This window comes from Pelmatolapia mariae, linkage group LG5 (genome assembly GCF_036321145.2).
Source record: "Pelmatolapia mariae isolate MD_Pm_ZW linkage group LG5, Pm_UMD_F_2, whole genome shotgun sequence".
NCBI classification, from domain to species: domain Eukaryota; kingdom Metazoa; phylum Chordata; class Actinopteri; order Cichliformes; family Cichlidae; genus Pelmatolapia; species Pelmatolapia mariae.
The window spans coordinates 2,344,024-2,368,366 of NC_086231.1; the positions used below are offsets into that span (position 1 = coordinate 2,344,024).

The following is a 24,343-nucleotide window of genomic DNA, read 5'->3' on the forward strand; positions in this document are numbered from 1 at the left end:
TGCTACAATTTGTAATTTAAAAATTCCTAAAATTAGATTTGTATTTAACTATTAGAGTTAATGTTCTGATCCTAATATTAGAACAATGTTTTAGATTTTAAAGTCTAAGTGAAATATTTGGTTTAGATAAATCTGTTTATTGTAATTATCTGGTGTCATTCCAGTTTAATTTTACACTCATGTTTATGGCTGTACTGTATTTATAGCTTTGTCTAATCTCAAAAGGTAGACTATGCATTTTATGCAACAATACTTTTTATCTAAAAGTCATCTATGACTATGATCTTTACTTTTTCAACCACAATGGGATGAAATTTGCATCAGGCTTATATATACTTCTACAGTATAATCTCAGATTTAGCTTTCATATTACTACAGTGTGATAGTCTCAGTAACTCAGATATTGTACTTTTTTAAATTTTCTGACAGGTATAAGGAGGTAAATTTGGATTTAATTTAAACTGGATCAACAGCTAGCCTTAACTAGCTGAAATCGGTGAAATTTAAATGTTTGTAGATCCAATAGATTAGTTTTATTTTTATTTAAAAATACAGATTTTACAAAACAAATTTCCCACGTGTGGGACTAATAAAGGTTATCTTATCTTATCTATCTTATCTTAGATTTTACGCTTTAACCATAAAAAAAGAAAATCTAACTGAAATCTCTTTGTAAAACCAGACCTTGTGTTCATTCATCCTCATCAGGTTGGAATCGTTGTACAAAACAAATTTTTATGGAGGTTTTTTTCTCAGTTAAGCAGCAAGTTCAGCTTTTCGAGTGGCCTGCAGTACTTAAAGAGAGGATTCAGTTTTTACACAGGAGGGGTGGTGAGCTGGTAAATTTTCCATCGTATTTTACATGATTTAAAAATAAAGGTATTTTTAAATCATGCACTCTTTACTAAAGTTTCACCACCACCTCTACTTTAATCCTCTGGGAGAAAAGTCTTTGTATATATTTACTGAGATTTACAGAAGAATAGCTGTTTACAGTGTTCTCAGCAGATGTCTGTTTGTGCAAAGTGAAGAAGGATACAGGAAGAAAACGTACTGTTGTCATCAGATTATTCATATTAGTTATGGGACATGCATAAAGACAAAATATATGTACATGAGATTTTTAAAGTATGTGAAGGACACTGTCTGTCCACAGCTCTTTCAGTTTGAAACGTATTTATTCAGCTCAGTTCTGTATTTGTCACAGAGGGCAAAAGGTCCTCTTTTATGGATATGCAGACCTGGGATAAACTGTCTTTGAATTGTGTTTCATTTCTGCTGCCGTTGTTGGATTTGTCAACTTTGGCACTGCGTTTCTCTTCTTTCCACAGTTCCACGTTCCTACTCTCATAACTGTCTGTGTGTCAGCTTCAGTTTAACAAAAGGAGAGACTTGGTGGCCAGGAATGAAAAAAGATCAAAGAAATGAACAGAAGTCTGTGTCATGTTGTCCCAGGTCTGTGGACGATGTTCTGGTGGCTTCGGACAACAGTGAGTTGCCTTTAAAGGTAGACTTAGTTATCTGACACTGCCACTCCTGATCTGGGTGACACTCGCCAGAGATGGTCGTTCAGAAGAAACAGCGGCAACGAGACGCTGCAAAGCAACATCTTAGATTTTTTGAAACGTTTCTGAGAAATGCAGCTATCGTGGATGTAGTAACACTTTATTTTACAGGTCCAACGGTTTCCTAACAATTCCCTGAAATTAAATATAATCTGAAGATTTCAGTGCTGTGCAGCTGTGAAGAAAATGTATAGATAATATCAAAACACTGATACACTGTCTAAAAACAAATCTATTCTATAATAATCTTCATATATAATATACAATACATAATAAATATATCATTGCCTATTTATACCTCAAATAAAATCCAGGTCCGTGTGCAATATGTCTTAAGCATCAGTGTAAAAGTGGTCAAAGATTTAGACCAGGAAAAGCAACTGGTTAGAAAATCTGCCCAATTAATGGCTTAAAAATAAATAATGAAACCTTAAAATTAATTTTAAAATAAACAGGGAAGTAATAAACTGATGCTGATGTAACAACATATTCAGACCTCCCTGTAGGCCGGTACACCACAGCCAGTGTTTGATGGTGGCCTCTGTGTCGAGTGTCAGCATACTGGCTGAAGTCATGCACAGGTTTTTTATTGCATTTTTGTTGATACAGTTTAGATCCTAAAAAATCTAAAAGCAACTGCAAAGAGTTTGGGTTTATTTTGTGGAACAGATGATCTTACAATATAAACTGCCTCGATCCAGCTGCTGTTGTGATTTGGTGCTATATAGATGAAACTGAAAAATTATTATAAGCTCTCCAAAAGTGGATCCCAGTGGGAGTGGGTATAAAGAAACTCGAACCAGGCCAAGAATAGATCCCTGAGGGACACCATGGGTGACGCGAGAACTCACCAAGGCTCACGGCTTCTTCAAATTGACGTGACAATATATTACAAAAATACTATTAATATATAACTTGAGCTAGAAGATGTTAAAGTCAGCAGGGGCCTTGCATATACTAATTACACGAGGCTTTCACCTGCTCATTGACCTGTTTAAGTAACAAAACCACAGAGGAGGCAAAAACACAAGAAACACAGTAAATCAGTGTGTTTTTGCACAGAGCACACAAAGCTGTGCAAATATGCGACTGTTCAGGGACTCACAGGGAACAAAAGGCTCCTGAATTCACCAAACGCTGAGCTAAAGATGATGGTTCCAAAGAATATCCATTTATTATAAATCCATACAGTGTGCAATAGCTAAGGTGAGAGAATTGTCAAAGATGGCGATAGATACGACTTCCTGGAGAAAAAAGATTTTTTTTAAAGAATTTTGGGGCAAAAATCATGAAACTTTTTATTTTAGTTGACTTTGTCCCAACGACCATTAAAGTGATGTTAGATGTGGTGTTTCAGTGTGACTGGCTCCCAGAATGGCTTTGGTTTGGTCCACATGCCGAATCCTACAGAGTCCACAGCAGCAAAACAAATATGAAGAGCTGTAATAATATAGAAACGTACTCTGGTTTAAATCGATGTGTTTCCGATCAATAACATGTTAGCTGCTCTTTCTCCTGGAAATCAATCATAAGCTTAACAGCTAATGAGCTCCACTGTAATCCTCTCTGTGCTCCACCCTGACCAGCAGGAGAAGCCGAGGCTCCGATGAAGCTCTGAGTGAAGATGATGGATGATGAGGTTATTTGTTTGAGATGGACGCAGTAACCACAGACAGCCTTCAGTTCCTGATTACATGTTTACATCTATAAAGTCCTGTTTCGTTACACGAGCAGAGCTTTTAAAACTTCATTGTTTTATAACCTGAACCTGACAAAGAGCTCGTGAAAAGTGTAATTTTAAGATATTTTGATTACCTTTATAAAATCTAATTTGCCAAGTTAATAAATCAAAATCAGTTTAGATAACTGAAAAAGGATCATCTTTATCCAAATATATATATTTATCTTATAATCTTTAATTACTTTGAGCAAACAGGTTTACAATGTAGCTTATTTTACATTGTCTATAATGTCAAAAATCAAAGTAATGCCAACAGTTCTGTAAGACACTAAATGCTGCTTAGACAGCACACAGCAGCTGCAGTGGATGGAAAATACCTCAGAAAGGACCTCAAAATATTTTTTATTTCTTTTATTTACTCCCATCGAGGCTCAGTGCACATTTACAAGAGAGCAGTTTCAGACAGTATAACAAAAAAAGTTTGTATAATTAAATTCATATAAAAGGAAAATAATTAGCTAAAAATTACTCTTATTTACCTGATGGTGTCAAATGCAAAAATTCATTATAGATTAATATAAATCATATTTTTTAGTGCTGCTAACTTACAGGAACTAGGAAATATTTATTTTACTGGATTATATATATATATATACATACATATGTGTGTTTATTCAAGTCAAATGTTTTTCATGCAGTGTGGCGCCTACAGCGTCGGATACACCGCAGCTGATTAAGTCAAACCACTAAAATAGTTAAAAACAACCAGATAAATAAAAATAGGATTAAGTCACAATAACACGATGATGTTGAAATGAATGCAGTGAAATGATGTTTGTGAGTTATGCTAACCTGATCTGTTCAATTAACTGAAAAAGAAAGAAAATGTTACAGAATCTTTATTTTACATAACCTTCTCGTAGATCTATTTAAATAGTTTCCATTGCAGATTCTTTTATATTTCTACTGCCTTTGAATGTTTCAGTGTTTGATTGACTCGGACACAGAATGAGCTGAACACACTTTATGTTGTGATTGAGACAAAAATCTGAGTTGTATGAAGCTGTAGAGCCTGTAAAATCCAAAACAACACGTTTTACTGCATCCAGAACCGTTTTTATCAAAACAAATGCAAAAACCTGCTTTCTTAAATTCCACCGACACAAACGCGTCGCCGTGGCCGAGGTCTGGGAGTGGCGTCACGTGGCTGAGTCTTCCTTTAACTTGCCTGTTGTTGCCTTTAGTTTCTAACGTTGTCTAAAAAAATGTAGGAGAATAAAAACATATCAAAGGTAGTCTGGCAGACTTTTTGAAGATATACTGATGTTCTCTGGATAGTTTCACTACTACTATTACTTCTAGGGAGATTTTATCAGAAATAGCTTTAAGAGAGATTCGATTCAGTTTGTTTTTCTTATAGAGAAAAAGACGTTTTCTGTAAATACAGTTTGGTTTTTCTTTGGATTTTTGGGTTTTTATGACTAAATGGGTTGATTATAAAATTAAAATGAAAAAAATCGGACCTTGGCTCACTTCTTTACAAGCGAACTAAAGCACAGTTTGTTTTTTCTCATGTTCCAGTCGGACATCCTGTAAATAGAACGTTTTCTATCTTTATTTCTCTCTTATTTAAGATGAACCTCATCATCCTTTGCACACGATGTTATACCATTTTTATGACGATGCTTATATCGGATAGGCATGTTTACGTTAATGACTCGAGAAAATTATAATTGCGGTTTTCTTATTTAAACACTTGACTGGAGCAGAGATGTTTGTTTCTTTTTTTTTCTATGTTTGCTTTGGTTTTATTGTCCACGCTGGTCATATACCAATAACACCTGTTCTGTTAACAATGAACTGTCAATAAAAGTGAAAACTTCATTGTCTAAGACGAGTCTTTTACTTTTTTTGCAGATCAATAACTCGTCATGAGTCATGGATTACATCTCTGATGGGCCCAGAGTTACGTTTGAAACCCATGAACCCTGCTTCTGCATGAGGTCACTTCCTGTTAAAAGGGAGTTCTTCCTCCCAGCTGTCACCATTGGGGGATTGTGTGATTGTTGGGGTTGTCTCTCTGATGTTGTGAGCTTTTTGCTCTATAAAGCACATTATAAAGATAATGGTTGTCTGAGTTGAACTGAAATGAACTGATTTTTGGACGCCCGAGTTTCCCGTCAACGTGGTTACATTTCTGACTAACCAACACTTCTGTGTCTCTGCCCTGCAGGCTGTTTGAGGGCATCATTTAAAATTTTTCAAAAGCTGTGCTCCTTTTCCTTCTGTATATCAGGAACGTTGTTAATCTAACTTTTGATCTTTCTGCGTTCGCTTTAATGCCGTTTCCCTGCTTCATCACGACTGTGTCAGACAGCTGCTGCATAACAGACATATTTTTATTGATCTAAAAAGGAAAACAAGCATTTTTGCTGTGTTTACATCACTTTTCTGTACATGCATTAATCTAAAAAGTGCACATTTCATTTTTTAATAGTCCTGATAGTGGATGAATTTTTCGCAGGTTTGTTAACTGCTCCGGAGCATCTGCAACATGATGAGCAGAAAAAATCTAACAGATGTGCATCATAAATCTGCCTTGTGGTATTTTGCAGAAATGCCCCTTTAGGGACACGTATGCTGCTCTTCTGATGAAATGCAATATGTTCAGCCACCTGCCCAGTAATGGGACGGAGCAGACTAGCTCAGACACACTGATGCCTTCTAACTCCGTTTTAATTTCATGGAGATTTAATGCGTCATTTGGAGAAAATTTGACTTCTTTTATTACGTCCAAATGGATCATTGGGTCAGTTCACATGCTTTTGACTTCATACGTTTTATGGCTGACACTGTAATTGCTCGAAATGGGTCAGTGCATCACCATTTAGCAAGTTAAGGGTTCCCCTCGGAGGTTTTTGAGGAGTCGACCTGCTAATGTCTCACAAGGACACACGTCCACACTCTGCTATGGAAAGACTTACACTCTGTCCTCCTGCCTCACTGAACAGCTGCTATTTTTCTCATCTTGAAGGTCAAATGAAAAGATGTTTCTTTAATTGTAAAATTAACTGAACCCATCAGGAGAACGTGAAGAAGCAACATCCATGATGTTCTGTCTAAAACAGATCCCCAAAGTTAAAACAGCACCAGGATTCTCTCGTGTAAAACCATTTTGGACCACAAGAGGAAGTAGTGAGTAAGTCTGCCCAACATGAGACATGAGCGAACATTATCAAAGTTATTGTTAGCTTATATTTGTGCAAAATTCCCATTTCTGTTATTTGTACCAGAACCGTGACACATGAAAAGGGCGTCTTCCTGTTGTAATGTCTGTGATGTAGAGAAACAGAAGCAAGCGTTGCTACGTTATTGATCTGATTTCTGATAGTTCAGCACAGGAAACCAAAAAAGTGCATTCTGGGTAAACTTTAAAAGTTCTACCACCATGTGAGACACTGTAGGCGGCTGCTCAGAACGAGTAAAAGCATATGAAAGGACTCGTACATTTTAATACCAGGCTTATCTTCTAGTCCTGATTCCTGCTTTCTGACACAGACAGGACCCATCAGCTGGGTGGGTTATAACAAAGCCTCTAAACCCCGTACAGGTGTTAGGAAGGAGGAATCGATCCATAGATACCGCAGAGCGTTTACAGGCACTGAGTCACTGCTGGAGCCTCAAGTGGTCACAGGAGGAACTACAGTTTAAGTTTGTTCATTCGTTTCCTTTTCTTCCTCCCTTTCCATCATCTTCTCTCCTGTCTTTCCTTCATCCTTTATTCTTTCCTCCTTTCCTTCCATACTTCTTTATTTCCATCACTGATTCTTAATTCCTTGCTTCCTTTCCTTTATCATTTGTTCCTTTCCATTTGTTGTTCCCTTTTCAACTTCTTCATAGCCTTTCCTTTTCATATTTCCTTCCTTTCTACTTCTGTCATTCCTTTTCTTCCTTCCGCTCTTTCCTTTTTTCCCTCTTTTCTTCCTTATTATTTCCTCCTTTTTTTCCTTTACTATTGCAGGAACAGGAGTTGTCTGAGTTTTTCAGTCGAGCTGTAATATCTGATATAATAACCAAACTGAGGCTCGTGTTGTCTCCGGCTGGGACGTCATCCTTCTTGTTTCTTGTAAAATTCCCCGTCTGTTCGCACCAGTTGGGGCTTTTGTGACATTCTCCGAACGACTTTGTTGAAAAAAAGAAAAAGGAGCCACTTGTGTTAAAACCCGAGCTCATATTCATTAAACTTAAATCATTCAGCGCCGTCGCCCCGTCCTCTCAAGCACAGATGATTTATAACCACCTGAAGACTTTCTCATAATTATGAGACAGTAAGTGTCAGATATGCAGCATTAATCTTATCACAGACTTGAATAATGATAATCCTGATGAATCCATCACGTCTTAAACTGAAACTTCTTTAGGTCTGCTGATTAATGTCGTTCCTGCTGAACTCTGAACACGCTGCAGTGTGTTTGGATTTTTACAGCTCTGAGTGAAACAAATTAGACCCAAAGGTCTCCTTTTTACCAAAACCACTTCTTTTCTTCCTTCTTTCCTTTTTCTTCTTTACTTCCTTTCATATTTGCTCCCTTCTTTGATTTTCCCTTTCCTCCTTAACTCCTTAATTCATTTGCCCTTTCTGGTCTCATTCCTTACTTCTCCGTTGCTATCCTTATTTCATCTTCCTTTCCTTCCTTTGTTCCCTTTCCTTCTTAGTCTTCTTCTTCCTGTTTCATTCCTTCCTTAGGTACTCTCATTTCCTTTCCTTTCATCCTTACTTTCCTCTCTTTCTGTCATCCATTTTCCCTTCCTTCCTGCCTCTTCCCTAACCCCCTTTCTTCTTTCATGTTTCCTCCTTCCTTTCCTTCCGTTGTCAGCTTTCTTCCTTTTTTTGCTTCCTTCTCCTTTCCTTACTTCCTTCCCTTTCCCAATCTCCTTCTTTCCTTCCTTTCCCTCTTCCATCCTCCTTTCGTTTCCTTTCCAGTGTAATTCTGTCTGAACATCAACAACTGAAGTGAGCAACCTTTGTTCAGCTCTCGCTTCTCTTTGATCGTTTTCACACAGCTGTCTGAACCCACAGAGCATGACGAGCAACACTTCTTTACTTTTGCTCAGTCTTTATTGGCATGACCAGAAATCCAAGCATCTCCCACACAGTCCACGAATCTTGTGACCCATCGTTTGAAATCCTTTTTCCATCCCTTCCTCTTATCATTAGTCTTGGTTTTGAATGTAAGGAAAGTGAAGTCCGGTGCATTTGTTGTTGTAGCAGCACAGACGCAGACAGATGTGTGTCTGTTTCATCATGAGCCCAACACACGGGGACCAGTTCAGTACCAGTTAGTGCACGAGATCATGAAACACATGTTGTCCACCCTCCTGTTTCCCATCCTGCACTGGGGCAGCTCTCCTGGCACCTCTGTGGAAGAGAAACACGTTTCAAAAATGTTGAAATTTGCATGACATTTCAGTGCGCGGTGACATTTTACTTCTGTAAAATGAAAATCTGAGTACGACCTCTTCTGAAAGGAAACAATCTTTTTTATAATTACAGGTCAGCAGTTACTAAAAATACACCAGATTCTTGGCATGAACGCAGGAGAACAAAAACACATCGCTGTGCTTCCATCATGGAGTCGAGCGTTTACCTTCAGGAGTCGCGTCCTCAGTTTTGTCACACTGCTCATGTTTTTCACTTTCCTTCTCAGTCTCCTCAGCCTTCCTCTCGTGGCTCTGATCACTTCCCATCTTTAGTCATGAAAAAGAGTCCCGCCTGAGGAAAAACACACAGGTGTAAGCTGAGGTTAAAGGACTTACAGAAGGAAAACACTAAAAAAGATCTTTTGGTTTCAGTCAGAGCCGAATGAGAAGACGGAGCAGTGACTACCTGAGAAGTTTTCTCATTTAATTGGGGTTAATAAATAGCAAATATGGCAGGTTGAAAGAAACCGCAGGGTGAAGAGGGTGAAAAACTCAAAGGCATGTTACCCACAAACCCTTCTTCTATCTAAACAGAAGAGGCGGTATAATGTATGCAGTGGAGGGTGAAATGAGACGGGGAGAGGACAGAGATAGAAAGGCCTTGATAGAGAGGAAGAGGACAGCAGACATCAGCGCCACTCCTGGTTATCAGCTCGGACATCCCTAATCCCGTCCAGGACACCAATCCAATCAGACACAACACAATCAGCTCGGCGGACGCAGCTCGAGGGATCATCTTACTCTGCCGAACACGATCACCGCGAGCTGCCCAGGCTTTCCCGGCATGTAATGCATGCTGGGAAATTACACATAACCAGAAGGGATTTTCAGCATTGTGTTACCCTGACGATAAAACACACGTGTGTGTCGGTGCATCTGGCTTCACGAGCTGGAACAGTAAGAAAACACCGCCATCATCAGCTAAAAGCATAAACGCTGGTAAGTTCATTAACTGGCTGAACAGAAGCTGTTTGGAGAGTCTGAATAAATCATGCAGTCTTATCCACTCAGATCTGAGAGTTCCTCTGTAGTTCTGCCCTGAAGGCCGAATCAGAGCGAGCGGGTTCTGTCTGTTAACAGAAAACACGGCATCTACGCGGCTCCACCTGCTGCTGACGTCCTGTGGAGCCACAGCAGTGTTGGGATGTTTGTGCCCTGCTTGGTGACGGTTGCTGGAAGCCGCTGGATAATATCAGTGGTGAGGATGGTGCTGTACCAATAACCTCCACCCGCTCGCTTTGGTTGGTGGCAGATTGCCAGACAAGTCGGTGTCACCCAAATAAACTATGGGCAACCGCTGCAACGACCGGCGGCTGCCAGATGTTTGCAGACCGGTCTGTGTGACTGAGGCCTCCCGTTAAGAAGTGCTGATGTTAAATATGATGCATCCTTAGAGAAAAACCAACTGAACTAATCATTCAGCTTCTGATTGGTCGGCCTGCGGCTCCAGACGCTCCAGACTCAGACGCACGAGCACCAGCTCGGGGACAGCTGGGACGTTTCTGGAACAAACGAGAACAAAATGCTGCTGAATATTTTCACACTTTTCATTCACGGCACAGAGACAAACGGAGTCTCTAACACCGCCAGCGAGCCAGTGGAAGAAACGGCGGCAGTAAAACAAGAAGATATTAACTGCCTCACAAATGTGTAATGGCTGTGGCCTTCTGGCCGGACCCCGAAGCAGTAACTTGTGATAATTTTCACATAAAAAGTGATTATGAGCCTCACCTTTGCCCCAGATCTAAATCTAACACCAGAGGAGGCTCATCTGCTGGATGAGCGTTAAAACATGGAGCACAAAAAAAAGAGAACAGCTGGATTGTTTTAACAGTAAAAATGCTGATGGCTTAGTTTCAAACACTTTTCATCTGAACCAAGTTGATAAAAAAAAGCTGTGTGTTTCTCTGTCTTTACTGGAGATTTGTGTACTTTGGTTTATTTTGCATATATTAAGAGTCGCTTGCTGCCATCAGGCGCCTCATAAAAGTTCAAAACGCGACTTCAGAAACCAACGGGTGACATCATGGCAGCGACCTCCATCAAAACAGCCATCGACTCCAGTTAGGCCAAGACATTAAGGCCCATTTCTTAAATGCTGGTAACTCCAACAAACAGATGTTTTGGGGATATGTTCGTTGGTCAGTGAGGAAGCGGCTTCGAAACACAAAGTGGAAAATGCTCAACCTGAGTCTTCATATTAGGACGCAACAAACCAAAAGGTGATGGTGGGGCGGCCACGTTCCATTTTTATAGAACTATACCACAAAAAAATGCTCGGTAAAAGCTCAAGGAACAAGACAGATTTACAGATCTGAAACTCACGAGGAAAGTGTTTACCGAGGTCACAGAGCAGGTGAACTGTACACTCGTTTTCTCACAGATTTCTATTTCACTGGGTGAGAGGTGTCGCCCCCTGGTGACTTTTAGAAAAATGCATGCTGAACTTGTTTCATCACTGGCTACAGAGGAGTTTTTAGGTGAACTGCATAGCAACACAAAAAAAGGATCATGATACTTGTTCCTGGATAAATAAAGATATTCATAAATCTTTGTCTGCTCTGTTTACTGGCTTTATTCGTGCTCTCCCTGATCGATCACAGAGCTGACCTTTAAGACGATCCAAGATGAGCATTTTAAATAATCTGGCAACCCCCAAAGTTCTTCTCATTAATGGGTTAGAAATTAGTCATGTCAGAAAGCAGTCCCGTTAAAATGGAACAAACGAGCACCGAACAAATTCATCACAGCGACATGTGTTTCATTGCTGAACTTCAGAGTGTCTCGATCAGCATTCAGAGCGGTCGCCTCGCTTCCCTCCTCGGCTGTCTGTGCAGCACGGATCACAGCCGGAGAGAAAGCCGAGCTAAAAATAGCTCCCTCCTCTCAGATATTGTTTTGTTTTGACTTGTGCGCCTCCTTATCTCTGCCGCTGCCCTCTTCAGCTCACGACAAACTGATTCGGCTTTTCCAAAGCCTGAGGGCTCCCATCTGAACACAAAACTACATGTGACCCATAGAAAGCAGCTGCTGGCTGCAACAGCATAACGCTGTGGCAGGTACCTCCGATCTGACAACTCCACAGAGACCAGCGGTGAATGCAAAATGATTTTAAATGAGCACAAAGAGGCAAACTGACTGAAAACAGACACAAAACATGCACAAAAATGATCACAATGAGGCACAAAATGACTAAAAATGGACAGAAACCAACATCAAAGACGACAAAGTGACATCTAGGAGACATAAAATGACAAAAAGAGACTCAAAATGCAGAAAAACCACAAAGATTTTCTGTAAAACAACTTAAAAAAGAAAAAATGACACAAAACAGGTGCAAAAAGACCACAAAGAGACTGAAAATGACTGTGACGAAATGCAAAAAGACTCAATATTTCTACAAAACAACTAAAAAACGACTAAAAATGAACACAAAGTGACAACAAAGAGCCCAAAGTTACACAGAAGGCCGTCTCTCTGAATGCTGTTATACTCGAACACTGCCTCACAAACCACGCTGACTTCAGTTCTCGCTTTTTTTCTGTCAGTAATGAAAGACTTTTGGCACGAATGGGGTCCACCCACTAGGAAATAATTAAGATAAATAATCTCTCAGCAGCAGATTAATTACAGCCTATCTGCATTACTGATTCGATTAAAGCCAGAGCGAGTTTGCCTCAGTTTTATTCTCTCTCTGCTCTAATGAACGGGTGTCACTGATTCAGGACTGTGTGGCGTTAGCTGACAGACGTTAGACTCTGCTTCATGCGTAAGAGATCCACGACTTTAATATTTTTACTGTAAATGTGCTGAATGTTTCCAGCTTCTTTATTCGCTGATATACGATACGCAGGTTAAAATCCCACATCAGCCTTTTCTGTGAAAAACAAGACCAGAAATCTCTGATGTCTACTGGAAATACTGCAGTAAAGGTTTATGATTATAAAAGTGCTTAATGTTGTAAATGACTAGATTAAATCACATATGCCAGTTATCTCAAAGGAAGCAGTCTGTGGGAGGCAGAAACAAATGACTAAGAAAAAAACAAAAATGATGACTCAAGAACTGAAAATGAGCTGAAAAAAACCCCCAACAGAGACTTTAAATCAGTATAAAGAGATACAAAAACAACTTAAACTGCATACAAAACAGCCACAAAGAGCCTCAAAATGACTAAAAACTGGTACAAATGATGCCAGGGACACAGAACAATTAAAAACTGGTGCAAAATACGCACAAACGGACACAAACCGAGAACAAAGACACTCAAAATGTCTAAAAATAGACTTGAATGACTAAAAATAGACTTAAAATACACGCAAAACAACAAAAACAGACTGATGGCTGAAAAGATGCATGAAAACTAAACTCAAAGACCACGCCCAAGCTGCTGCAGGTAGAGGTCTGCTTTGTGTGCAGGGTTCATGTTTTTCTTCTGCAGGAACACCTGTGCCGATGTGGGCGGAGTCTAAGAGGACAACCCCGGAACCAGAAGCGTGTTTGTTTGTGTCTCTGTAGCTGTGCCTCATCAGACCTCCACGGCCTGCTCCTCATTACAAAAACCAAACATGTCCTGACTGTTTAAGCATCGTGTGTCACCCATTATGGGGGGGATCACGCGTGTTTCAGGCTTTCTAACTCCGTGTTGGTGACACGTGTGGGCCCGTGGGTCCGCTCCAGCCTGCAAACATCTTTACATCTGATCGCTCCGCCTGCAGAGAGGACAGCAGCTCCGACAGCCGCTCGGGGAGCACAGATTAATTTTAGCCCACCTAATCGACCCCCACGAAGCCCGCGAGACCGCTCCGTCTGTGTCGGCCGCCGGTTCCGATTAGTTTGCGGTGTTTCCAGGCAGAGAATCCCGATCGACGTGTCGGCGGAGTGAAGGCTGTGGAGATCCTGATGGAGGAAGAAGGATCACTCCGCGGAAATCTCTAAGCCAACGCGGAAGTGCCACAATCTGCAATTCCTCTGACGTCCAGCAGAGGCAGCAGCGAGTCAGCCCCATAGACTTCCACGGTAAAAGACCGAAAACGTGTTGTTGTGATCAAAGATACAAACAAAAAAAAAAAAAAAAATAGACCCAGCTGAACACACAAAACACAAACAACTGTAAAGAACAAAAGGTTTCTGCAAAATGATCACAAAGAGACCAGCGTGATTAAAAATAGACAAAAAATAGAATTTATGACAAGGACACGCCAACAACTGACATCAGACACTGAGTGATCACAGCAGTAAACCTCCAGACGCAAAACAAACCAGAGACGTGCAAAATGATACGAACAATGAGATGAAAAAGGTGAAAAATCAGATGCAAAATAAGTGAAAATAGAAACTTAAAATATCCATAAACAGAGAAAAAGCTCTTATGCTCCTCTGCGTGGGCGTGTTTATTCAACCCTTCAGAGGTGCATCGTTACCTGTGACAGGTCCTCGGATGTTTTTATGTTTCTGTGAGGAAACTTTTGGAAACACTTCACATGAAGATGAAAGTATAAATCCACTCTGTGCCCCGCATCAGGCAGACGCCGCTCTGGGCGCACCTGCGCAGGTACAAACAGACTTTAACGCTGGGGCGGAGTGATACCTCTCACTTCTCTCTGCCGCTCTTTGTTCCCTCCGCCCTGGTAACCCACCCCACCCCCCTCTCTCCCAACCTGCTGCTGTGACGTCACGCAGGTGGCGAGCTAATGGAAGTGTCACCAAAACAAGACGTCACGCGGAGAGGCCGACGTGATAGGCTGAGAGAGCAAACCACGCCGCAGCACGAGGACGGAGGAGGAGGAGGATGGCGGTTGCTATGCAGGTTGTTGAGGAAGAAAAAACGGTTTAAAGATTTTTTTTTTCAAGTTGCCTCCTCCTCCTGGGCTCGTGCACGCGCTCGCAGGCACATAGACATGGTGGAAAAACAGGAGGATCCAATCAGCTGATCACTCCAGAAACACGCGAGGAAATACAATAAGAAAATAAATAAATAACTTAGAAGGCAGAGCACCTTCATCTCAGATTATCCAGAACAGCACAGATTATTAATATGACATGAGGTAATAATTCTAATTTTAATACCACACTTATTATTTTGAATGTATCTTTCGGTGTAGTTTTGCATTTAATTTTGCAGTTTTCTGCATTTATTCCTGTTTTACATCATTAGTGTATTGTAGCTTTACACGACTAAAACTTCTCAGGACTTTATTTAATGTATTTAACTAATGATGGCATGTATGTGTATGTATATATATGTAAGCGTGTATGTGTGTGTATGTATGTACGCATGCATACATGTATATATACATATGTATGTATGTGCGTGTATGTTTGCATGGGTGTATCCGTATGTTTGCAGGTGTATGTATAACTTGTACATCGCCTGCACTGATAGTTAAGTTATTTATTCTCCAGGATACAGTTATATATATTACTTCGTTAGAGTTATTTGATACTATGTCTTGCACTATCCTACTGTATATTACTGTATACTACTATTCTTATTGTATATATTGTATATCTTATTCATCTGTTCCTCTGTCTCTCCTGCTGCTTTGAGCATGTACATGACAAAAGAATTTCCCTCGGGATAAATAAAGTTATTCTTATTCTTACATATCTTTCTTGTGTAAATGTAAATTTGTCTGTGATTGTATAAATACTTACGCTATTGTGTACTTCACACACATAGAGAAATGCCAAACAGCTTTTCATTGTTCTTGTAACAGTGACAATGAAAGCTATTCTATTCTATTCTATTCTATTCTATTCTAAAAGTAATGGGTAAAAGTCAAACTAGGGTCAAAGGTCAGAAACTAGCAATATTTATAAAGCAACAGATAATTTCATGCTTTGTATTGGGACCATAATAAAATGAATCGTCACTTTCAAAAACAGTGAATAAAAATAAATAATAAATTGTGTTTATTATTATTAATAAACAGCAGTTTGTGGACGTTCGGGAACGAAAAGAGACACGTCAGTGTTTTTGGGCAGACTTTATGAATGAGACATAAAAATAAAAAATAAAAACGAAACGATAAAAAATATTTTTAATCCAGTTTGACAATAAATAAAAACAAAGATTTAAGATTTTTAAAGAGGGAACCGCTGTTTGTTTTAAAAGTAGAAAAAAAAACATGTGGTACGTCTTACGTCACCACGTTAACCCCGAAGCGGAAGTGAACACGTGGGGTTGAGGCACGGCACCACATCGCATGTTTGGAGGCCACGAGTCTGTTTCAGGTGATTTCTCCTCTTTTCACGTAAATTTGACCAAGTTATTGAAGAACTGACGTCACGCCGTGTGACGTTTAGGGTGTCCAGTGATTTTAAAAACGTTTTAATGTGACCGTTTCCGGTCTGAAAGCTAACCTGAGGGAAAGTAGCTTTTTAGTTAGCCGGTTAGCTGGTTGTCAGCGCTCGTAAATATCCAGGTAAACAGACAAACAGGTGTGACTTCGGGCTTTAAACCGTCACTGCTGGTTTTCAGGTGTTTCACAGATAAATCATCCACCTCTTCCTCCATCTTCATCATGGCTGTGAGAGCCGCCTTTGAGAAAAACAACGAGATCGGCTGCTTCGCCAAACTGACCAACACGTACTGCCTGGTGGCCATCGGCGGCTCCGAGAACTTCTACAGGTGAGTTCACCTTTGAACAAGCACCACACTTTGATAACACTGAGGTGAAGTTAGCATCTGGGACCCAAAGTTACAGCAAGATGTCATCAAGGTGCGTCACATTCCTCAGCCTTTATTATAATGAGGTGTGTTTCCTGCTACCTGAGTCAGTCCAGGTGATCCGGTCTCAGTCAGCTGTGTTATAATAATAAACTTAATAATCTCCATCCATCACCACTTTGGTAAACACCTAGGCGTTCCCTGGGTCCGCCCCCAGGCCTCCTCCCTGTAGAACGCCTCACCTGGCTCCTTTCAATGAGGAGGAATGGCGGCTCTACTCCGAGTCCCTGACCGAGCTGCTTCTAAGGGAGTGGTCGGCCACTCGTCAGAGGAAGCTCATCTGCAGTGTGATTCTTTCAGTCACTACCCAGAACCTGTAGGTGAGGGTGGAGGTGTAGATCTGCCACTAAATCAACAGCTTCACTTTCACACTCAGGTCTCTGTTCACCAGAACAGACCGGTACAGCATCCACATTGCTGCTAACGCTGCGTCAGTCCATCTGTCATCTCCCACTCCTCCCTCCTCTCACTTGTGAAGACCCTGAAATATTTAAGCTCCTCCAGTTGGGGCAGTAACTCCTTCCCAGAATGGGCACTCCACCCTTTTCTTGCTGAGAACTGTGGCCTCAGACTTGGAGGTGCTGATTCTCATTTCTGTTGCTTCAGACTCTGCAGCTAACGCTCCAGTGTGAGCTGGAGGCCACCAACAGAGCCACAGCATCTGCAAAAAGCAGAGATGAAAGTCCAACAAAGTGGAAGCCTCATGGCTACTGATCGTGATCACTGATATCAGTGTTTCTCTTGGTTCTTGGTATATTTTCCTTGTCTGTTGGAAGTAATCTGATGTTGTGTGTTCAGTGTGTTTGAAGGGGAGCTGTCAGAAACCATCCCAGTGGTTCACGCTTCCATAGCAGGCTGTCGCATCATCGGGAGGATGTGTGTGGGTGAGTAAAGCTGGATAAATGTGTGCAGTGTATGCATCCTTCACAACACACCACCGCCTGCCTTCATCTATAAACATGGCCATCGCACTCCTCTGTGCTCGGACTGCTGCAGCCAGACTCACTCGACTCGTTCCCGTTTGTTCAGGAAATCGTCACGGCCTCCTGGTTCCCAACAACACGACAGACCAGGAGCTGCAGCACATCAGAAACTGCCTCCCAGACACCGTGAGGATCCAGAGAGTCGAGGAGAGGCTGTCCGCGCTTGGTAACGTCATCGCCTGCAATGACTACGTCGCGCTGGTCCATCCCGACCTTGACAGGGTGAGACAATCAAACGCACCCCATGCCTCGGCTGTTCTGAGGGTTACATCATTTTGTTTGGCTGGAATAATTCACGTTTTACTTAAATTAGTGAAGTAAAATATGAAACTCTTCTTTACTCACCTGTGAAGTTTCTAACAACCTCATTCAGTTCACTCAGATATTTTTTTCAAGCTGTTTCTGTTTAATGTTTCAGGCTGTGCATTTACTCTACAGACACTGTATTCAAAATATTCTTCAGCTCATCCTCTTCCTTAAAGGTCACCACCTGCCACACTGCAGCAGGTTTAGTTCACTAAATGATTTTTCCAATTAGAATTAAAGCTTAAATAAATTCATTTAATTAAAACTGAATTTCTTCTCTTTTTAAAATTTCACTAATTTTTCCAACTTGGAGGATAATCGTCATTTCAGTCGAGCAGATGTTCATTTGAGAAAAAAAAACTTTATTGAAATGTAGCTGATGTCAGAGGTTCAGTTAACAGCCAGGCAGCTATTTTTAGCTCTCTCAGTGGAAGTCCCGCCTCCCACAGCCCAGTCTGTGCACAAACATCTTCCTCTGTTTCATATCGAGGATCCTCGTTTGGCTCTGAGCAGATTTCACAGGAAGAGTCCTAAGTTTCCAGACCTGAAGGTTTCGGCTGAGGAGGGAGACCAGGAGGACACCCGCCGTTTTTTATCTTTCCTCTGGGTTTGCACCATCGATTGAAGATGACAGTGTGCCATTATCATTGTGTGCTGTTTGGTCTTTATGTTCTTCCACACTGAGTGAAATTGAGTGAAGACTGACTCAGAGTCTAAACTCTGTCAGAGCTTCAGACACAGAAACCGTCACATTTACTGAGGTCTGCAGCAGCGGTCCCCAACCCCCGGGCCACGGACCGGTCTGTGAGTCGTTTGGTGCCGGGCCGCGAGAGTTGAGGCTCGTGTGTGAAATTTATGGTTTTCAGGGTTTTTATTGTTAACTCTGTTTCCCTGAGTCTTTTCCCGTGTTGTAGTTGTGTGTCTTATTTTGAAAGAAATATTTACATGTTACCATAGCGACCAGAGAGCATTAAGTGGCAGAGAGGAGGATGTTACTCTGTGTTGTTGGTGCATTTCAGGAGGATGCTGCTAATAAAGTTACACAATTACACAGTAAATTCGTGTTTATTATTATATTTACAAAATACCACAGTTTTTGTCTCGGTCGTATCATTTTATTTTGTTGTATTTATCCGCGACACCTTAAAGGCCGGTCCGTGAAAATATTGTCTGACATTAAACTGTCCGTGGCGCAAAAAAGGTTGAGGACGGCTGCTGTACATCATGTAGTTTGGTTTCTGGAGGGCGGACGTCTGCGCTCTAAATGAAGCGTGAGAGTGAGACATCTGAGGCATGTGACCTGAACTTCTGGTTCGTGCTTTCTCAGCCGGCTCAGAGTGCAGGAGCTGTTTCACGGTCCTCGCTGACTTTGACCACTCACCGTATTTGTCCCCGTGCAACTTCATCCACTTCCCAAAAATGAAAATCAGTTGAGGAATCAACACTTGGACACTGGAGGTGATCCACTTCCTGTTGCAGAGGCACAAGTACAAGGGGACATAACAGGACCTAAAAAATGTCAGCCGTGCTGAAAACCCTGGACAGGCCTGATTTATCAGATAGTGTGATCTGTAAAAACAGGTTTCCCTTGTTTTTAGCTGCCTGATGGGGTGTAATGTGCTACAGCTGTCAGAAGGTGGAGGTAATGCACCTGAAAGCTGCTTGTTTGCTGCTCACACTGTGTGTTTGTACAGGGAGAGATTCAATAATAGAGCACTGAGGTCAGAGGATTGAAAAAACCAAAGAGGACTACAGCCAGCGTTTTATGTCAAACATTAAATTAAAACTAAAGCGCCGTGTTTGTGTGTGGTTGAAGTGAATAAAATAATCTGTGGCTGTGAGAGCAGTACGGTTTTCCCCAGGTTCATGTTGACACTCACTCTGTTCCCAGGAGACAGAGGAGATCCTGGCGGACACGCTGAAGGTGGAGGTTTTCCGTCAGACGATAGCGGAGCAGGTCCTCGTCGGCTCGTACTGCGCGTTCAGCAACCAGGGAGGCCTCGTCCACCCGAAGACGTCGATAGAAGATCAGGACGAGCTGTCGTCGCTGCTGCAGGTGCCCCTGGTGGTGAGTACAGCCTGCACGCCGTCACGTGAACTCGACGGTACGAGACGCATTGTAATTTTTGTCACCGACTTCCTGTTCAGGCGGGCACGGTGAACCGGGGCAGCGAGGTCATCGCGGCGGGGATGGTGGTGAACGACTGGAGCGCGTTCTGCGGCCTGGACACGACCAGCACGGAGCTGTCGGTCATCGAGAGCGTGTTCAGACTCGGTGACACGGCGCAGCCCTCCACCATCGCCACCAGCATGAGGGACTCGCTGATCGACAGGTAACGCACAAACACACCTGTACTCACGCAACACGTTCACTCACGACAGCGAGGGCTGGTCCTACGCGCTTGAAGCAGGATCACTGCCTGCAGCTGTTCCTGCCTCTGAGGGACAGTAACCGTACTCTGATTCTGGAGCTCGCGGTGGAAATGGGGTGACGTGTAAACCTTGTAGTCTGACCTTCCTCCTCTCTGCTCTGTTTCCCATCAGCATGGCGTAGACCCGCCTCCCGTTTTCCTGCCATCGAGGAGCTCTGCTGCCTGAAGCTCTGCCGCCACCTCAAACTTCTCCTTCCACCCAACACGACTCCCTTTAACTCCAACAGCCTCCTTCTGTTTCTCCTTTCGTACTTCCAACACCTTTTTCCCGGGTAGAGTAAAACATCCTGGCAGCTGAAACGGTTTCACAGGAACGGGGACGGGCAGAGAGAGGAATAATGCAGAAATAATAACCGTGTGGTTACACAGTGACGATGTGCATCTGTGCTGGATGTGATTATTGACCCTGATGCTTCAGGTACAGAACAGCTCGATTAGTCTCTTAAAGTCAGTCAGAACAAATTTGTATGTTTCTGTGTACAGCTCACTTACTCTGAAGTTATTTGATAATGACAGTAACGATGAGAACGCAGTGTAATTAGCAAACACAGGAAACGCTCCTGCAGAGATGGATCTTCTTCCTCAGACTGCGTGACGAGACAAACTAGACACGGAGGAAGTTTCTTAAAAATGTCTTGTGTGTCTTGTATAAAAAATAAAGCCTATCATCTTTTTATCAGTTTGCTGCTTTTTCTGTTTCTCCTTTCAAAAACTCACAGTCAGGATTGACCTCACAGCTGGAAAACCTCCATAAGAGGTTTGTAGGAAGGCGGAGATGATGTGCAGCTTCCTGCCAGCAGGCTCCTGGAGTCCACCGAAGTGAAGATTGTTTTAGAGGGCAAAGCTCCAAGAAGTCGAAGCTTTTCCCTCTAAAATGAATCTGGTGACCCTCAGGAGGGACTCCACCCTCAGTTTGGACAAAATTGGCTCTAACAGGAAATGAGGGCTAGATTTTATTTCTGCACAATGATTGCTTCTGTTTTTAATACTTGGACTCGCTACAACACACAAAGGTTTCTAAACAATGTTCATTTATGCAGATTTTTTTCCTTCTCTAAAGTTTTCAGGAGTTTCGGTGAATTCTGACCTGAGGTGCTTACACCTGCAGCAGCAGACTGTCGAGCCTGAACCCTCAGAGCCAGCTCGTTGTTGTTCTGTGATATATTTCTATTTTGTAGAGGTTTACACATTCACCTGATTCAATCCCAGGAAGAGCATCTGGTGTAAAAATCTGCTGCATCAAACATGGAGCCACCTGCTGTGGTGTGTAGCTCTTTCAGCACGTCTAATGAAGCCATGCACAGCGTTCCCTTTATAATATGAAAACTGTGAGTGGGAGGACCTCAAAGTGCAGAGAGGTTAGTTTTTCCCAGCTTTTTTGAGCCTCTGGGAATGTTCACAGTATGAGGCCAAATTCTGACTCGGGTGGGAACTTCCCTCTGTACAGAGCCCCCCTGTAGGCTTAATGGTGACATCTTTAGCAGTTTAAATGGTAAGTGGTAAATGGCCTGCATTTGTATAGCGCTTTACTCAGTCCCTATGGACCCCAAAGCGCTTTACACTACATTCAGTCATTCACCCATTGGCAATAGTAAGCTACATTGTAGCCACAGCTGTCCTGGGGCGCACTGACAGAGGCGAGGCTGCCGGACACTGGCGCCACCGGGCCCTCTGACCACCACCAGTAGGCAAACATGGGGTTAGTCTTGCCCAAGGATATTTGGCATGCAGCCAGGAGGCAGCCTGGGATCGAACCACCGACCTTCTGATTAGTGGCTGACCTGCTCTGCCACCTGAGCTACAGCCACCCCATTATTATCATTATCAGTAGTTTGCTGTTATTTAGAGATGATGTGTTTTTCCCACTCGTCTCTCTTTAGTTGTTGTGCAGATGGTTTCATGAGGTTTTTACCTGCTGCTCACCTGTGAGAGGATGAATGTTACAAACACTTTTTCAGCCAAACAAAATGTTTCAGACGATCCTAAAGGTTTCAGGTTTCTTGAAGTTCATCTAACGATGTCAGTGTTTCACCGAAACTGCTCTGAATTCAAACATAAGTGGTCCTAATGAGCACCGTGACATCACAGCTGTGTAGATGGAAGATGTAAACATTGCTTTAAAGGAGGCTCTGAAGTGAGGAGGGCACCACAGCGACTCATCTGCTTCCACCTCCTCCTGTCTCAGCTCATCCATCGCACTGACCCTCTGCATGTCCTCCTTCACTACATCCATGAACCTCCTCTGAGCTCTTCTCCTCCTGCCTGGCAGCTCCATCTTCATCATCCTTTGTCCAGCATGTCCACCCTCCCTCCTCTGCACATGTCCAAACCCTCTCAGCCTCTCCTCTCTGTCCCTCTGATGGACTCCTTTCTGATCCATGCTGCTCAGTGAACAGCTCCACCCTCTCCAAACCATCACAGCAGGTCTCACCACCATCTTCTAAACCTTCCTTTTCACTCTTGTTCCTCTCCTTCTGTCACAAATAACTCCTGATACTTTTGTGGAGTTTTCTTTGACTTTTAGAAATCTGGTACAAAGCAAAGACAGCACATCTCTCCTGTCTTAGCTCAGCTGCTTTGACTGTCTGTAAAATAGAGAATATGTGTTTTTAAAGCCTCAGTTTGGTGCATCAGCTCCATTATATACCACAGGGTCCCTCTGCTGTTGTCCCCAGACTCTGGAATAGTCCAACAATTAAGTCAAAGCAGGTGGAAACAGGTGTTTAGGAACTTTTAAAATGACAGAGGTGAAACATGGTTTTTGTCCCATGTGGATGTTTTCTTGAGGATGGGTGGGAGTCAGACGTGTCAGGATTACTTGACTATTAAGGGTAACTTTCCACACCTGTGACAGGTTTCATTATAAATAAGAATAAGAATAACTTTATTTATCCCGAGGGAAATTCTTTTGTCATGTACATGCTCAAAGCAGCAGGAGAGACAGAGGAACAGATGAATAAGATATAAGATATACAATATATACAATAAGAATAGTGTACAGTAATATACAGAAGGAAAGTGCAAGACATAGTATCGGATAACTCTAACGAAGTAATATACATAACTATATCCTGGTGAATAAATAACTTAACTATCAGTGCAGGCGATTCTAGAAAGTGACAAAGTATTGTGCAATAGAATAAAGGGAGTAGCAGCGTATGATGGGGGGATGAAACAAATGTTCAATAAGTACTGTTGGGTAATATTGCACGGTCTGGGAGGGAACAGAATAACATAGGTAATCGTCTCAGGAGAATCACCTACAGAGTGAGGAAGAGTTAAACAGTCTTATTGCCACCGGTACAAAGGATTTCCTGTGGCGGTCAGTTCTGCATTTCGGGGCAATGAGTCTTTTGCTACGTTTGCTCCGATGGTCCATCATGGGGGCGTGCATGGGGTGGGAGGGGTTGTCCATGATAGAAAGAAGCTTTTTTAGCATTCTCCTCTCAGACACCTCCTCCAGATTCTCCAGTCTGACACCCAGGACAGAACCAGCCTTTCTAATCAGTTTGTTCAGCCTGTTGGCATCAGCTGTCTTCACCCCACTGCCCCAGCACACCGCTGCAAAGAACACGACGCTCTCCAACACCGAGTGATAGAACATGGTCAGCATTTTCCTACCAACATTGAAGGACCTGAGTCGCCTCAGTAGGAAAAGCCAACTCTGCCCTTTTTTGAAGATAGCATTGGTGTTCTTGGTCCAGTCCAGTTTCCAGTCCAAGTGTACCCCCAGGTACCGGTAGTCCTCAACGATCTCCACATCAGCCCCTCTGATGGTGACAGGGGTAGGAGGAGGAGTCTGCTTCCTAAAGTCCATAATCAGTTCCTTTGTCTTTGTGGTGCTTCTGTGTAAATAGCCAGTGGCTGCTGAGCCAGGAGACAAGAACAGAGCTTCACGAGATGAAGTGAACTGTAAAAATCAGACAAAGGATGTAAAAAGTAGAGTTCAGTGTCTGACGAAGGAGTGGAGGATGAGTAGTCCTGCTGATACCAAACCAGAGTCAGAGTAAACGCAGTCAGACGACACAGAGTACTGATGTTTCTGCCAGAAAGCAAAGAAAACCTCTCAGGCTACTGCAGGTGAAACACAGACTTCACAGCACGAAAGCAGCGAGATGGTTTCAACACCCGCACAAGATGAGCCTCCGAAACCTCTGCACCAA

The 24,343-nt window shown here is 42.4% G+C and overlaps 1 protein-coding gene and 1 long non-coding RNA gene across 2 annotated transcripts; one reads left to right on the forward strand and one right to left on the reverse strand.

Moving 5' to 3' along the window:
* Positions 1–4,697: 4,697 nt before the first annotated feature.
* On the reverse strand, positions 4,698–13,969 carry LOC134627338 (uncharacterized). The gene is made up of 3 exons (XR_010093896.1): positions 13,500–13,969; positions 8,895–9,019; positions 4,698–8,665 (listed from the first exon to the last, which is right to left on the reverse strand). It is a non-coding gene; the product is annotated as an uncharacterized LOC134627338 (long non-coding RNA).
* Positions 13,970–15,866: 1,897 nt separating this feature from the next.
* Positions 15,867–20,859, forward strand: eif6 (eukaryotic translation initiation factor 6). The gene is made up of 7 exons (XM_063473324.1): positions 15,867–15,963; positions 16,211–16,360; positions 17,258–17,343; positions 17,489–17,664; positions 19,640–19,816; positions 19,897–20,081; positions 20,293–20,859. The coding sequence occupies exons 2-7, from the start codon at positions 16,254–16,256 to the stop codon at positions 20,300–20,302; spliced, it is 741 nt and encodes a 246-aa protein (XP_063329394.1). The 5' UTR covers positions 15,867–15,963; positions 16,211–16,253; the 3' UTR covers positions 20,303–20,859.
* Positions 20,860–24,343: the final 3,484 nt, after the last annotated feature.

Excerpts from the sequence above, each read along its gene's own strand:
- eif6 (XM_063473324.1), top strand. The coding sequence starts at position 16,254 with ATGGCTGTGAGAGCCGCCTTTGAGAAAAACAACGAGATCGGCTGCTTC. Across the intron at positions 16,361-17,257 it reads GGCTCCGAGAACTTCTACAG|TGTGTTTGAAGGGGAGCTGT; the intron begins GTGAGTTCACCT and ends TTGTGTGTTCAG. Across the intron at positions 17,344-17,488 it reads CATCGGGAGGATGTGTGTGG|GAAATCGTCACGGCCTCCTG; the intron begins GTGAGTAAAGCT and ends CCGTTTGTTCAG.